The sequence below is a fragment of the Lucilia cuprina genome, chromosome 5 (genome assembly GCF_022045245.1).
Source record: "Lucilia cuprina isolate Lc7/37 chromosome 5, ASM2204524v1, whole genome shotgun sequence".
In the NCBI taxonomy this organism is placed as follows: domain Eukaryota; kingdom Metazoa; phylum Arthropoda; class Insecta; order Diptera; family Calliphoridae; genus Lucilia; species Lucilia cuprina.
This window is the reverse complement of record NC_060953.1, coordinates 52,935,299-52,952,532: the sequence shown is the minus strand read 5'-3', so window position 1 is coordinate 52,952,532 and position 17,234 is coordinate 52,935,299. Positions and strand designations below refer to the sequence as shown.

General features: G+C 30.0%; 1 protein-coding gene across 1 annotated transcript in view; it reads left to right on the top strand.

Moving 5' to 3' along the window:
* LOC111679388 (formin-J) overlaps window positions 1-17,234 on the top strand; it is a 126,882-nt gene that overhangs the window by 98,019 nt on the left and 11,629 nt on the right. Inside the window, exon 6 of the mRNA XM_023440963.2 lies at window positions 164-197. Coding sequence (XP_023296731.2) covers window positions 164-197 — 34 coding nt within the window. The remainder of the gene's footprint in view (window positions 1-163; window positions 198-17,234) is intronic.

Below are 17,234 nucleotides of genomic sequence, written 5' to 3'. Positions count from 1 at the left end.
TGTTACAATAAATTATTTTAAGAATAGAAATGTGGGTGTTAAGCCAATAATCCGGAAATAATTCTTATTGTTTAACACATTTAACTTGTTTTTTCAGTTTATATTTAATATTTTTAATTTTAAATAATATTAATGTGTTCTGTTTATTTTTCTATCATTTTAGGTCTAAAAATACTTCCTCTTTTAAATAGTTTAAGGTGAGTACATTTTAAAAAGATCTTTTAGGAATATTTTAAAATTTATATATTAAAATAGAGTCTTATTTTAAGTGTGGACTAGAATCTCGATTTAACATGATTCTATATACTCGATTATAGTGTAGATTAGGGTCTCTGTGTTATCGATCGCAACTATAGTTTAGAACAAAGTTTCAACTATAATGTTTTCTAGGATAGCGTCTAAAGTACGGACTGCAATTTTGACTATAATGTGGACTATCGTCTCATCTATAATGTAGTCTTGACTATAGTGTGAAATAAAATCTCGACAAAAATATTAACTAGAGTTCAGACTATATAATCGTGTCGAATATATAGTAGTGTCTACTTTTCTATCGTATAGAGTCTCAGAGTCTGTTCACTGGAGTCTAGACTAATACTAGAGTCTCAACTATAGTACGGATTAAAACCTCGCCAATATTGTGGACTAGAGTCTTGACTAAAGTGTGGATTAGAGTTATTACTATATTGTGAACTATAGTCCCGACTACAGTGTGGACTAGGGTCTGGCATATAGTGCTAAATCTCAATTGTAGTGTTGACTAGAGTTAGCAACAGTTAACACTGTACTCTTGACAAGAGTCCCAACTACAGTATGGGTTAAAGTCTCTACAGTGTAGTATAGAGTCTCAACTATAAAACAGATTAGAGCCTCGCTTATTGTGTGGGCTGGAGTCTTATTGACTAGATTTTATAGTTTTACACTGTGGTATGGACGGGAGAGCTTAAATTGTAATATAGATTATGGTCTTGACTAAAATCTCGGCTGAAGTATGCACCAGAATCTGGACAATAATGTGGACGATATTCTCGATTATTGAACAGACTACAGTCCAAATATCTTATAGTCGCAACTGTCGTATGAACTCAACTATAGTGAGGACTTCTTGACTAAAGTCTTGACTATCGTATATACTAGAAACTCAACTATAGAGTCTCACCTATAGTATGGATTAGAGCCTCCACTATAGTGCAAACTATAGTCCCGACTACAGTGTGGTATAGAATCTCAATTGTAGTATAGGCTAGAGTCTCGCCTATAGTGTGGACTGTAGTCTGAATTTTAGTATAGACTACATTTTTGACTATAATTTGAACTAGTACCTGGACTTAAGTCTTCACTATTATATGGATTTAAGTATCAAGTATGGTTTAGACTAGAGCTTGAATTGTAATAAAGATTAAGGAACCTTAATATGGACAAGAATCTCGGCTAAATCATGGACCAGAATCTTTACAATAATGTTAATGTTTCGATTATTGAACAAACTAGTCCAACTATCGCATGGACTATAGTCGTAACTATCGCATGGACTAGAGACTTAACTATAGTGTAGACTTGCATCTCGATCATCATATGGACTAGAGTCTTAACTATTGTATATACTACAAACTCAATTATAGTGTGGAATTGAATCTCGATTATTGTATGGTCTTGAGTCTCAACTATGACAAGAGTCTCGACTATAGTGTGGACTAGATAATTAACTATAGTATGGACCACAGCCTAGGCTAGTCTAGGCATAAACGGCCAAACTATATTATGGACTAGTGTATCAACTATACAGTCTTTACTAGAAAGTCTCGACAATGGTTTATTTTAGTGTAGACTAGTGTTCTTACCATAGTGTGGACTAAGGTCTTGACAATAGTATGGACTAGAGCCTTGACTATATGGTAGATTAAAGTCTCGACTATAGTGTGGACTAGATAATTAACTATAGTATGGACCACAGCCTAGGCTAGTCTAGGCATAAACGGCCAAACTATATTATGGACTAGTGTATCAACTATACAGTCTTTACTAGAAAGTCTCGACAATGGTTTATTTTAGTGTAGACTAGTGTTCTTACCATAGTGTGGACTAAGGTCTTGACAATAGTATGGACTAGAGCCTTGACTATATGGTGGACAGAATGTAAAATTAAATTAAGATCAAGGGTCTTGACCAAAGTGTAGTCTACAGTCTTGACTACATTCTTGACTAAAAAGTATTATACACTTTTGACTACAGCGTAAACAATTTCAGACAATCAATCGGTTTCTTTCAAATTCCTCCCATTCTAAGATCCTTAATCTTTTTAACATGCATCTTGTCATTCAAAATGTTTAAAAAACATTTTAGCATACAAAATTTTAAATAATATATTTCATTTCATAATTAAATAATTGATTAAAGGAAACTTTAAAACACTAATCGATTACGATACAGTAAAACAAAACCCTGTGAATATAAACACAATCAAGTTAATAAAAAAATTTAAACCCTAAACAAATGCTGGTTAAAACTTAAAAAAAATGGCAACAACATTTGATAATTAAGTTAAAACGTCACAACACCCTCATAAATGTAAACAACCAAAAAAGTACCAAAAGAAACTCTATATAAATCAAATAAAATTTCAGCTATTAACAGTAGCCTTAATAATATTTTTAACATTAGTTTTGGCTTAAAACTTATGAAGCGTCTTAGCCATGTTAACAAAATTTAATAAAGAAATACAGAAAAATTATTTGCCTTTAAGGCATTTTATCTAATACTCATATTATAAGACAAAGTATTTTATTTTGCATACATGATTGTTTTCTCATATGCAAATCTGTGATAAAAATCATGTATTTTTTTTTTAATTTATTGTTTTGTTTTTTTTTAATAAAAAAATTAATAATTCGTTTCAATACAAATCGCTTGTAGTTTTACATTCATACATGAACGCCTTTTTGCAACTAATAAATAGATGATCTCTAGCTAACTTGCATAACGCCTCCCCCCATCCACCTCTTTTACAATAAGTGGGTGTGTCCTAAGATTGCAGTTTAAAAAAAGATTATGACGATTTTCGAATTTTTTGTTTTTTTTTCGTTTTTTGTTAAACTCTATATAATTTAAAATAATTCTATATTTTTTTTTTTTTTGTTTTTGTTTGAAAAAAACAACAATATTTGTTTGTTAAATAGTGATTGATGGAGAATGAGTTGGTTCAAAATTGTTTTTATAATATTTTTGTTGAATGATTAATTTAGTATATTGTTTGACTTTGATAAATATATTTCATAGCTTTCTAGTAATGTATTTAGATATTCTTTTAGAATGTTTTGTTAAAGACAATTTTAAGAAGTCAGATATTTCAAAGAATATATGTATGTTAATAGTAAACTTTCACTTACCGGTATTTATTTTAAAAGTTGGATCTGGAAAAAAACAAAAATTGATTTAAAATTTAAAACTGAGAAAAAGAAACTTTAAAATTTTTAAGATAAAATGGCGGAGGCTATAGTTTTGGATCTTGATTATAGCAAAGTCTGTAGTCTAGGCTATAGCGTGAACTATAGGTATGAATCTAGTGGAAACTCTAGTTTTATATAGTTATTATATATACATGACTATATTTCGGATTGTAGTCCTGAAGTGTGGACTATGATCTTGTGCATTATAGTCTTGATTTTAGTCTTGGCTTTAGCGTGGACTACAATCTTAACGGTAGTTAGAACTAAAGTGTGGACTATAGTCTAGACTAACAATATATACTTGACGTTAGTTTGGACTGTATTCTTAACTATAGTCTAGACTATTATAGTCTTGTCTGTAGTGTAGAATATAGTCTTGATCATAGTGTGTACCTGACTCTATATTGGACTGTAGTCTAGACTATAATGTGGACTATAGTATTGACGATACTGTGTATTATTGACTATAGTGTGAACTATAGTCTTGACTATAGTGTGAACTATAGCCATGACTATAGTGTGAACTATAGTTTTAACTATAGTCCTGACTATAGTGTGAACTATATTCTTGACTATAGTGTGAAATATAGTCTTGACTATAGTGAGAACTATAGTCTGACTATAGTGAGAACTATAGTCTTGACTATTGTGTGAACTATAGTATTGACTACAGTGTGAACTTGACTATAGTCTGAACTATATTCTTGAGTATAGTGTGAACTATAGTCTAGACTATAGTGTGAACTAGTTGGACCTGGAAAAAAAACAAAATTCTTTTTAAAATTTAAAACTGAGAAAAAGAAACTTAAAAATTTCAAAAATAAAATATAGTTTTGGATCTTGACTATAGCAAAGTCTGTAGTCTAGGCTATAGCGTGAACTATAGGTATGAATCTAGTGGAAACTCTAGTTTTATATAGTTATTATATATACATGACTATATTTCGGATTGTAATCCTGAAGTGTGGACTATGATCTTGTGCATTATAGTCTTGATTTTAGTCTTGGCTTTAGCGTGGACTACAATCTTAACGGTAGTTAGAACTAAAGTGTGGACTATAGTCTAGACTAACAATATATACTTGACGTTAGTTTGGACTGTATTCTTAACTATAGTCTAGACTATTATAGTCTTGTCTGTAGTGTACAATATAGTCTTGATCATAGTGTGTACCTGATATTGGACTGTAGTCTAGACTATAATGTGGACTATAGTATTGACGATACTGTGTATTATTGACTATAGTGTGAACTATAGTCTTGACTACAGTGTGAACTATAGTCTTGACTATAGTGTGAAATATAGTCTTGACTATAGTGAGAACTATAGTCTTGACTATAGTGTGAACTATAGTATTGACTACAGTGTGAACTTGACTATAGTGTGAACTATAGTCTTGACTATAGTTGTGAACTATAGTCTTGACTATAGTTGTGAACTATAGTCTTGACTATAGTTGTGAACTATAGTCTTGACTATAGTTGTGAACTATAGTCTTGACTATAGTGTGAACTGTAGTCTTGACTATAGTGTGAACTATAGTCTTGACTATAGTCTGAACTATAGTCCTCACTATAGTGTGAACTATGGTCTTGACTATAGTGCGAACCTGACTCTATATAGTCTTGACTATAGCTGTGATCTATAGTCTTGACTATAGTGTGAACTATAGTCTTGACTATAGTGTGAACTATAGTATTGACTACAGTGTGAACTATATTCTTGAATATAGTGTGAACTATAGTGTGAAGTATAGTCTTGACTATAGTGTAAACTATATTCTTGACTATAGTATGAACAATAGTCTTGACTATAGTGGCAGAGTGTAACATTATTCAAGTTTTTAATCTATTGATACAACAAAGTCAAAACTAATTTATATATTCATTTTTGAGTTTAAATTTTATAACAAAATTATATTTAAAAGAAAAAATTGTTATAAAAACATATCTATGTAATATCTTATATAATCTTTAAACAAAAATCTAACATTGAAACATTATACATGTACACAACTACACACCTACTTTAATGTGATGTAAAGTTTTACAAAAAAAACCTTGTAAATACAAATATTTTCAAATCAATTTAATAAAAAGTCAATCAATTTATAATTTTTTTTACAATTTTATATTAAATAAAATTTTTCTTAATATTTATTATAAATATGTTATAACATATTTATTATAACAAAAAAAGTCATTAATTAACACTTACGAATGTAACGCATTAAGTCACACTCTGTTAATTAACACTAAATGTTTTTTTTTAATAAATTGTTTAAATAGAAGTGTGTTACCAATGTCAATTAGTAGTAGAAGTAGTAGTAGAAATGTCAGAGACCAAACGAAAAAAGTAGCAAAAAATTATAATTAATGAATTTCATTTGAATTTTGGCAAAACGAAAAAAAAGAAACGAAATCAAAAGTAGAATATTTTGTTTTTTTTTTTTTTTAAATAATGTTTTTCATTTTAATAAAGAAAACCCAGCAAAATGTTTAACTTAGATATTTTTGAGAACTCGATTTTTTAAGAATTATTTATTACTAAACTTCTTAGAAGATAAATTCAATGCTAAAAAACAAATTGGAGCTTTTGGCAGGAATAGAACCTAAAACCCTTAGATTGATAGACTAATAATCACATATTTTAATTAAACATTTTGCTGGGTAACTTTAATAATAAAAATTTAATTATTCAAAATTTAGACCTCACATTGTCAAAATTGTTTTTTTTGTTTTTCGCCAAAATTAATTAATTATACAAATAAATGCTAATTAATTAATTTAACAAAAATACATTGTTTAAATTGATAAAAAAAATTCAAATAAATTACATTTTTTATAAAAAAATCTGTAAAAATAATCAATGAAGCGTTACAAATATTTTTTTCCAAAAACGTTTAAAATTTGTCAAAGTGTGCATAATTTTATTAATGTTTTATTATGATAAATTAATATTTATTATTAATATATAAATAATACGTAAACCTGTTGATATATATTTCTCAGTTTATGATCAGATGACAGGTGCTACTGTATAAATAAGCCATATTTTGAATTAGACAAATTATATTGTTTAATTAAATTATAACAAAGTCCTCATTGAATAACTAGCTTGTCTTTTAATTTATAAATATCAATAACAAAATGTTAATTAAATGTTTGAATTTAAATGAATTTCGTTTATCGCTTCATTTGATTCTTTTTATTGATCTAGTTAATTGGACTAACTGCGCATATTATTAATTGATAAACTTGATAAACTTAATCTTAAATTAAAAACCTCGAAATATTTCTAAATATTTGCTAAAGATGAATAAGTATTTTAAAATTCTATGAAAAAAAAATATCACATTAGACTGATACAAAATTTGATGAAAAATCTGAGAAATTAGAAATCATTCATAGAATATTAAAATTTAATAAAAACTGGGAAAATATTTAGAGAGTTGAAAAAAATCATTCAACATAGAGGTCAAAGGTCAACTTTAAATTTGAAAAAACTTAGACTATGACCCCAATTTTAAGATTAAAGGATATTCTCATTCAACGTAGAGGTCAAAGGTCAACTTTAAATTGAAAAAATTTTATACTTTGACCCCAATTTTAAGATTTAAGGATATTCTTTTACACTTGATTTTGCTAAAATTATAATTTTTTAATAAATATGCAAAATTTTCATTTTAAAACAAATACCATTTTATAACATTTTAATTACAAATATATTGAATATTTAAAATATGACCTTTGAACTTGTTGTTAATAAAATTAAATTTATAAATTTGTGTAAAATTCCTTTCAGAAATACTATTTGTGTGACATTAATAGAAAATTCTAAAAATTTTAATTTTTATATTTTTAAAATCATGACCTTTGACCCTTGATTTTTACTGAAATTATAAATTTTCAATATATATGTAAAAATTTCAATTTAAAACAAAACCATTTTATTATTATTTTATACAAAAATATTGAATATTTAAAATATGACCTTTGGACTCTTGAGTTTAAAAATTTTAAAAGTTTTTTTGTAAAATAAATAAAAATCCATTTAGAATACTATTTATATAATCTATTAAACATTTAATAATCTGAAATATTTTCATGTAAAACATGAAAGATTTAATAACCTGACCTTTGACCCCTTGTACTAAAAAGTGAAAAATTAATAGAATTTAAGTAAAATAATTAGATTTTATATTATTAGAAAAATCTAAATATTTACATATGTAACCTTTGACCCTAAACTTAACAATTTTTAGAAAATATAAATTCACAATATTTAAGAATGTGACCTTTAACCCTATGGTTAAAAAAATATACAAGTTTGTAATATTTTCTGAAAATTTCAAAATTATTAAATTATAAAAATGCATTTGAAATATATTTTTGACATACAAAACATTTTTTGTACATTAATTAAAAATTCAGAATATTTACAAATCTAAACATTGACCCTTAACTGAAATAAATAAAAATTTTGATAAAATATTATATTAGCAGAAAAATAATCTAGTTATTAAAAAGATAAAAAATAGAATTTTCTGTAATTGTATGAAATATTTTAATATTATTATTTCAAAATATTACCTTTGAACTGTGACCCTTAAACTTTTTTAATTATTTGCAGATTTGTATATAAAAATATATTTAAATTTATTTTAAATTTGGTTTTTGTTTTTAATTAAATACAAAATGTTTAAAACTTTATAAAAAATTGAATTTTTTGAGGATATAACCTTTGACCTTAACATACAAGTTTTTCTAATATTTTCTGCAAATTTTGAAATTATTAAATTTTTGAAAATATATTTCTAACAAACACAACTTTTTTTGTTTTATATGGGTAAAAAATTTTAAATATTCACAAATGAAACCTTTAATCCATCATTAAAAATTTTTAATAAAATGTTATGATATTGCCGCTTAAAAAATAAAATTTTCTGTAAACGTATGAAATATTTAATTATTTTTTCTAAAATTTTAGTAAAAATTTTAGAAAAAAATCTTTTTTTGGTGAAATTGAATTAAATTTGAAAAAATTCAAAAGTTTTTGAAGATTATTAATTTTTAATTTAAAAAAAGCTTGATAAGAAAATTTAAGATAAAAATTGAAAAATTCTTACTCGAATCTTCTGAAATTTACAAAAAATTGTTTTTGCAATTTAAAAAAAAAACTGTTAAAATTATCAAAAAAAATTTTAATGTTTGTTAATTTTTGGACTAATTTAATATTCAAAATGTCTGATCTAATGTGAAAAAAAATATTTTTTTAAAAATTTTCTTTATGTTTATAAACCCAGGGATTAAGAATTGTTGCGTGCCAACAATACTTAATGAAACTTACACTTCATAACATGTTATTGCCACAACAACACTTAATATTTAAACATTAAATGACCCTTAAGTAACACCCTTCACCGATATAGAGACCAACCAATTCTGTAAATAGCCTTAAACTTTAAAAGTATCAACTTTTTCCATTACAACAAATTAAAAATGTATTAAAAGGAAAATTCGAAATAAAAAGTTTTTTTTTTCATTACCACACAAAATAGCAACAATACTAAACATGTAAGAAATTAAAGTCGGGCAAAGGCGATCATATAATACTCTAGACCTGTCACAAAAGTAAAATTTCGATTTAGTTGGTTTAATAATAAAGCATTTAAGTTGTATTGTACCTTGCCTCCCCCGGGGGCATGTTACCTTGGTGAAGCCTTCACCCTGGTGTTATTGCAATCATGGGGTATAAAGCAGTGGCCAATACCACTAGTCTGGCCGAAACTAAAAAATTGGTTACAGGCAGTAGCCTGGCTTAGTCTTTGCATAGATTGAAAGAGGTCAGACCAGAGCAGGACTATGCCCTGGTCAGTTGATTGTTTGTTTGCAGAAGAGTAAGTGGCGGTTAAACGGCCGATGTAAGGTAAAGTCAATATTTCAGGAGAAGTTAGGTGCTGTTGCCGAAACAACAGATACCCCACAGAGTAGTGACTGTGGCACTATACTTTGGAAATGAGTAGGTATTAATTGTATGTTGTACGGGATGAATGTGAGGTACGGCGGGCCTCACCCCACCCGTCTACCTATAATGAATGTGTCGTATGAATGAGGTGTGTGCAGAGTTATCATATACAAATGATGGATTCGTACTTCGGTCCACCGGTTACGTCTCTAAGTGGTATTGTCGAATCAACAGAGGCCATCCAATGGTCAGAGATTAGTTAGCTCGAGTACTTCAGCAAAGTGCTTGTACATCGACCGGTCAAAACCAATGTACAAAAATTGTCACCTGAGTTGTTCATTAAGGGGCGATGGTACCCAGTGGATGGAAAAGATGGTACCCAGTGGATGGAAAAGACGTAAAACTCTAGACATTCATTTGTACCTATCAGGGATTTAGATATATAGGAGCTAGGTGAAATAATGGACAGATCTTGACCATTTTCAATAGGCTTCGTCCCTGGGATAACAGAAGGTCATGTGTCAAATTTCATTGTATTATTTTCAAAATTGCGACCTGTAGTTTAATTACAAGATTTATAAGTCCTATGCGGGGGTACAGTTGTATGGAGTCTAGGTGAAATAATGGACCGATCTTAACTATTTTTAATAGACTTCGTCCTTGGGACAATAGAAGATCAAGTACCATTAAATTATCTTCAAAATTTCGACTTGTAGTCTGATTACGAAGTTTACATGGACGGACAGTCAGATGGACTGACAGACGGACATAGCTAAATCGACTCGGAAAACGATTCTAAGCCGATTTAGGTGGGTACAGGACCAATATTATTGTACGTTACAAACATTAGCACAAACCCAAAATACCCTCCCCACTAAAGTGGTGTAGGGTATAATGAATTTAAACTAATGGATATACCTTAAGGTGGGTATAGGACCAGTATTATTGTGCGTTACAAACATCATCAAAAACCAATATACCCTGCCCACTTAAATGGTGTAGGGTATAATGAAAGCCTTAAACTAGGCAATATACTTTGGTATTACTAAAGTAATAGACTAAATTTTCACAGGAGACCTTGCAGCCACATAAAACAAATGGCTCATCATACCTCTTATCACCCAAATCTAGTAATTATTTTGTCAAATTACTTTTCTAACACATTTTCTAACATATAAATGAAATTTCTAAACTGCAAAAAAATCAACCCCCAAATTTTGCAAAAATAAAAATTCTCTCCAAAAATATTATTTAACATAAAAATTGCAAATAATAACAACAAAAAGTGATAACATTGATGAAATTAATTCATCCGCTAAAGATACGTGCTTTGAGTTATATTTAACAAGAAATACTGCATATAAAAAAGTATGCAACCAACCAACTATATAAATCATTTCAAAAATCCCTCAAAAAACAAAATCATTTTAATATCCTTTCATAAAAACAAAAACTCGGAAAAAAACAGTATGAAAAGAAGCTTTGCATAATGTCACATGGTATTTACCAACAACAGCGTTTAAGGCCTGTAACGGAACTATGATAGAGCTGTATAAAACTCACACTCACTTTTCTTAACATAAATAGTATATGTTCTCATGTACTACATACATATAGAGTTTTTGTGAAAACCGAAAGGAATATATATATTTAAACAGAATCGTAACAAAAAAAGAATATAATGCGCGCGCACCACGTGGAGTCTAAAATTGAAAACAAAAACAAACATATCTAAAAAAAATTTGTTGTACCATACAGCCGAGGAATTGTTTACCCAACTGAGGAGCACAGAAGAAAAAAACTTTATATGTTGTATTTATAAAACTACTGTAGACGAGTAGCAGTAGTAGTCGTTTACAGAACTGAGATTTGGCAATGGGTCAAAAAATGTTTATTTCTCACCAGCTGTTTTTGCACTGAGGGAAATTGTTGGTTTGGGAATAATGTAGTACACTCTCTTTCAAACATCTTACCGATTTGAAACCTAAAAAAAAACAGTAAAATCGCTTTAATATTATGCCCGATATTCTAAGTAGAGCGCTTTTAGAAACCCAAATTCTAGCCTCCCTGAAGCATTTGTGAGATCCATTTCCAAGATTTTAACTCGAATACTCTTTGACTACGTTAATGTTCAAATTTAAAACCAACGTATAAGTCGTTTAGAAATACCAAATTTAGTTTTACTAGTTCGATTCTGCCATATCAATTGGATATCCACGAAAATATATATTAAAGTTACCGTAATGACTCTGAAGACATTCAACTCTATGGAATTTAAGTCAAAGTGCTTTACGCCGGCATCTGCCTTGACGGTCTATTTACGTATATGGATTGGTCGGGTGCAGCTTTCTCATCTCTTGTCAATGTAGCAACGTCGGAGAATGACAGGTGGTGTGGACGTAGTGTCATGATCAAGCTCAATCTAACCCCGACAATATTGTCGTCCAACTACGTAAACGGATCATATTAATTGACCAAACTTTATTGCAGTGGCCACGAAGACCCACTGAGATAATATGAACATGTTTTAATGTAAACTCCAACACAATCAGTCATGTAGGATAATCGCCGATAACTTAAAGAAGAGGCAGTGACGACCTTGTTACACTGCTCTATCCCTTCTTGCTAAATCATAATCCATCCACTTTATCGAATCAGAGTAGACATCAGAAAGCACCAAAAAAACTGCACCTCGTATACCCAATCTTTTCATTATCAGCTCAAATCCAACCCTTTATTACTCCACAGTCAGTGTATTCCTATTATCTAGGATCATCAACAAAAATATCGTGAAAATTTCCGTGTATCAGTCTTTTAACCAAGCACCTTCTTCCCGCACGTTTGTGTTTAAACCACAGCCACTACATGGATCCCGAAGGAACCTCAACCAGCCAAGACATAGTCCTGTGGGCAACTGGCCGCCTATAGTACCAGATTATAAGGTTCTCTGGTAAGACCGCTTTTCAAATCATCCAAGATCAAGCCAAGCCACCAGTTTATAGTTCCGGTAGATTAGAGTTATTGATATCACCTCTTTACCCCCAGATTGCAATACTCCAAAATGGGATCTAGCATCAAGGAAACAAGCCCGGGGGGCTCAACTCCATAACAAATTACCTTGGCTGTCCTTTAAATAACAGGAGCTATATACGCTCAGGAATTTGGACCAACAATACTGCGATACGGCGTTCCCAACTCAGTGTCGGAAAGCTAAAGCATCTAATAGATTATAATTGATATTCAAATAGATACCAAAACCTCCTTCTATTCAAGTCTTTTGAAATAAAACTTCGAAAGCCAAAAACCGAAACGAAATTTTATTCTTTATTGAGATGTTCGGCTATTGATAGTGTTCTAGTTCTAGTCTGTCTCTCTGACCAGAAGTCGTTGTTGGGAGTCCCACCAGAGACTCTAGTAAAGGAGAGCTATATGAACATTTCTATCGAAATTTGTAACTCCTTGCCGAATGCAGGCTTCAATAGTTTTGATTCCAAATATTAAAATTTGAAATCATTTTCAATATTTATAGTGACAATTAGTAATATTAAAATAATTAATTTTGTCGACGGCATCATGATCACCATGGTTTAGACAACTTAATGATCAATTGTGTTAATTATCGCTTGTGATCATTTGAAGGTATAATATTTTAATGAAATCCTTGGCACATGAAATACTATCGTTATATTTGAAATATGTTGATCGACTTTAACTTCAAAAACTTCCCAAAAGACAGTGTGTTCCACAGATTTTCGGCGTTCGATCATGGTTATTGTTAGTTCTAAAACTGAATATATTGTCTTCAGGGTGGTTTGCTCGAAGATGTGAGAGCACTTTAAACATGTATATAAAGATCTTAAAGCTTTTTTTATAACTAGACGATTTCATGGCGATCGACTTGATTGTGATCTATGCGATGATCAAACGCAAAATTTTCGTAATTCAATGATCAAACTTTTTCGTAATACAATCGTTATTCATTTCTTTCAGATGGGATACATAAAAAGAATAAATAAGTTTCTCTCTTAAAATCCACTATTTTTCTCTCTGAAAACTTCAATTTAGATAACATGATCTCTCAAGATCACGATCCACCGTATTTAGCACTTTTACATAGTTCGATTTTAACCAAAGTAAGCTTCGGAATTCAATGATCAAACTTTTTCGTAATATAATTGTTTTTTATCTCTTTCATACTCTTTAATGCTAGAGTAATAAATAAGTTTCTCTTTTAAAATCCACTTCTTTCTCTCTGAAAACTTCAATTTAGATAAAATGATCTCTTGGCATATATTTATCTGAGTTTATAAAGATCCGACGTATTTAGCACTTTTTGCATAATTCGATCGTGTCAGAGACTCTATTTTTGACGGACACTTCACTCGTCAGATGAAATATTTTGTAGTGTTAGATCAAGCCTGTAGCTGTGAGAAATCTCAGGATTTCCTGATATCATATAAAGGTTAGAAATGTAGTAGCTGCCAAGATAGCTCAGCAGACTATTCGCCGAGAAGATGGAAGACCTTTTCTTCCTTTCCCTGTCCTTGCAACTGTGACAGTGTTTATTGAACGTGAGCTCAAGCCGACTTGCATGTCTGCCTAGAACCCAGTGTCCTGTTATTACTGCTATCAATCCCTATATATTCCGACTGCCTAGAACCCAGTGTCCTGTTATTACTGCTATCAATATATATTCCGACTGCTAATGTTTAGAAGGTATCTTGTGTGGTTTTTATTGAAGGAGGGCTACAATAACCTGCCCCCTTTTACATCTGTCCAGATTATTCCATTCTGTTGATCATATGAAATATTATCTAAGATCTAAGATTTGAATATACAAAGAGCAGTAAACTTTATATTGAAAAGGTATTCGGTTTCCAACAGATCACTAGGAGAACTAGGAAATTTGGAATGCTGGTAAAATGTAAAGTATGGAGCTTCCTTCGATATTTTTGTATTGATGACGTTAAAAATATGCGATGAAAATATTTCGCGTGTAGTTGCTCGTATACTTCGTATATTTTATTTGGATTGATGTCGACAGGCTCCAACGTATACAAACTCATATTTAAAATACATTTCGTATATTTATACACACATTCATATCTTCTATATAGTATATGGCCAAATGTAGATAAAAAGAAATTCGAGTAGTTTAGTCTCTAGTGGAAAGGGCGCAGAAATGTATACACAAGTTCGTTATGTTAAATAAAAAACCGACAATTATTGCACGGAAGAAATAAAATTAAAGGAATATTTATTATTTTTTTAAGCAACAACAAAACTAATTAACTCTTCTATCACAAGGGAAATTAAATAGAAATATAAAATAATTAACAAATTAAATAATTTTATGAAACAAAAAGAAAAATATTAACAAATTTAGGAGAAAATAAAAATCAACAAATTGTGTTTAACATGTCTTCTTAAAAATAGTGTTTTGTAAATAGATTTTAAATTTCTACAATAATTTATGTATGTATATAAGTGTTTAAACATAAAACAGTGAGTGTAAGAGTGTATGAGTGTGTGTTTGCTTATGCGAGTCCTTTGAGAATTTGTTTATGTAAATGTATATGATATATGTAGTTGTTATTGTTGGCGTCATTAAATTTCGTTGAATTTTGATAGTATATTGCCAAGGATCTCCTGCATAGTATTTCCGTCCTTTAAACTTGTTCTAAGGCTGTGGAGCCGTGGAGCCATCAACATTACAACGTCTCGGCTGTGCCGCGTTTTGTTGCTCTTTATCTAAATATAATTTAACTGGAGAATCTTTTCGTTTATTGGCAAATCTAAAGTAAGTTTTCATATTTATTTGTTTTTTTTTTATTTCACACACATACACACAAATAAACTTATATAAACATTACACTCATACAATAATAACCACATATATGTAAGTATTTCCTGTTTCCTTATCCTTTGTATTGTTGGAAATTTCTTCCAAAAATTTGTTTTCTTTTTTTAATATATAAATGACTAGACATAAACTATTTAAAAAAAAGTAGCTAGCAGCTCAGGAGTAAAAAAGAAAAGAAGTACTTTGTCTCTATGCAGTTTTTCTTTTCGGTAGTTATCATCATTTTTATTATTTTTATACGAGTTTTTTTGGCATTTTAAAAACTACAAACTTTTTGTTTTCCCTACCAACCACCTCTCTCTCCCACTCCTCCCCATTAAACTCTGGCAATTGTTTTTATTTAAGTGATATTTTTATATTGTTTTATAAACACAATAACAAAAAAGGGTTAACATAGTTCAAGTACAAAGAGTCTTTCCTCTATCTAGTTATCCGATTTATAATATAGCTGTTAGTGTAAACAATTCCATAAACAAAGTAAACACAGAGCAGAACACACATGCATGAGTCCACACCACCCTCTTCTTCCACACATTTGTGGTCGCAAAATAGTTTTGCCGATTTTTTTTATTGTGCGAGTACATGTGGAAGTTTTTAATGTTTGACGGATTAAGAATTTTGTTTTAATAAAGGGTGTTGATCAATGATACAATATTTATTACGTCCAATTTTATAAAAACTGAATAACTCCAACTGAGTTAAGTCTGGAGTATAAACATGTCTATAATCTAGACTGTGTTTTAGTCTTTCGTTTTAAATGAAGCTAGTACTAAAGCCTTGTCTATAGTTTGGTCTATAGAACTCTAGTCTAGTCAATAGTTTGGAAAATACAGTAGATACTATAGTCCAGTATCTACGATAATAGTCTATTCTATAATCTGGACCATAGCCTAGTCTCCTGTAAATTCAATTATCTTAATTGCACATGTGTAAAGGGGCCAAGATATTGTGGCCCACCTTCAACAAGATTCCTTATAAACCAAACCAGACGGGATTTATCGAGACTGATAGCAAAAATTACAGGACACCGGTTGCTAGGCTGAGTCGGCTTGGGCTATTCTTTAATAAAACGTGTAGCTGTTGCAACAATAGAAAAAGAAAGAAACTGTCTTCCATTTTGTCTGCGAATGCCTTGATCTATTCGTTAAAACAAACCGTTTTCTTGGAAGTTACTTCATATTTAATCCTAGTGATATATAGTCTGGATTGTAGTCCATCATAGTCTGAACTATATTCTAATCTATAGTCTTAACTTTAATCTAGTCCATATTCTGCACTATAATCTGGTCAATATTCTGAACTATAGTCTAGTCTAAAGTCTTTACTTCAGTCTTAATAATAGTCTGAAATATAGTACAGTCTATACTAAAGTCTAGTTTATAGTCTATAGTCTTGACTATAGTCTAGGCTATAGTCTTGACTATAGTCTAGCCTGTAGTGTTGACTATAGTCTTTAGTGTTGACTATAGTCTTTAGTGTTGACTATAGTCTATAGTGTTGACTATAGTCTAGTCTATAGTGTTGACTATTGTCTAGTCTATAGTCTTGACTACAGTCTAGTCTACAGTCTTGACTATAGTCTAGCTTATAGTGTTGACTATAATCTAGTCTATAGTCTTGACTATAGTCTAGTCAATAGTCTTAAGTATAGTCTAGTCAATAGTCTTGAGTATAATCTAGTCTATAGTCTGGACTATAGTCTAGTCTATAGTTTGAACTATAGTCTAGTTTATAATCTGGACAATAGTCTAGTCTATAGTCTGGACTATAGTCTAGTCTATAGTCTTGACTATAGTCTATAGTCTTGACCATAGTCTATAGTCTGGACTATAGTCTAGTATATAGTCTGGAAAATAGTCTAGTTTATAGTCTGGACCATAGTCTAGTCTATAGTCTGGACTATAGTCTAGTCTATAGTCTTGACTATAGTCTAATCTATAGTCTGGACTATATTCTA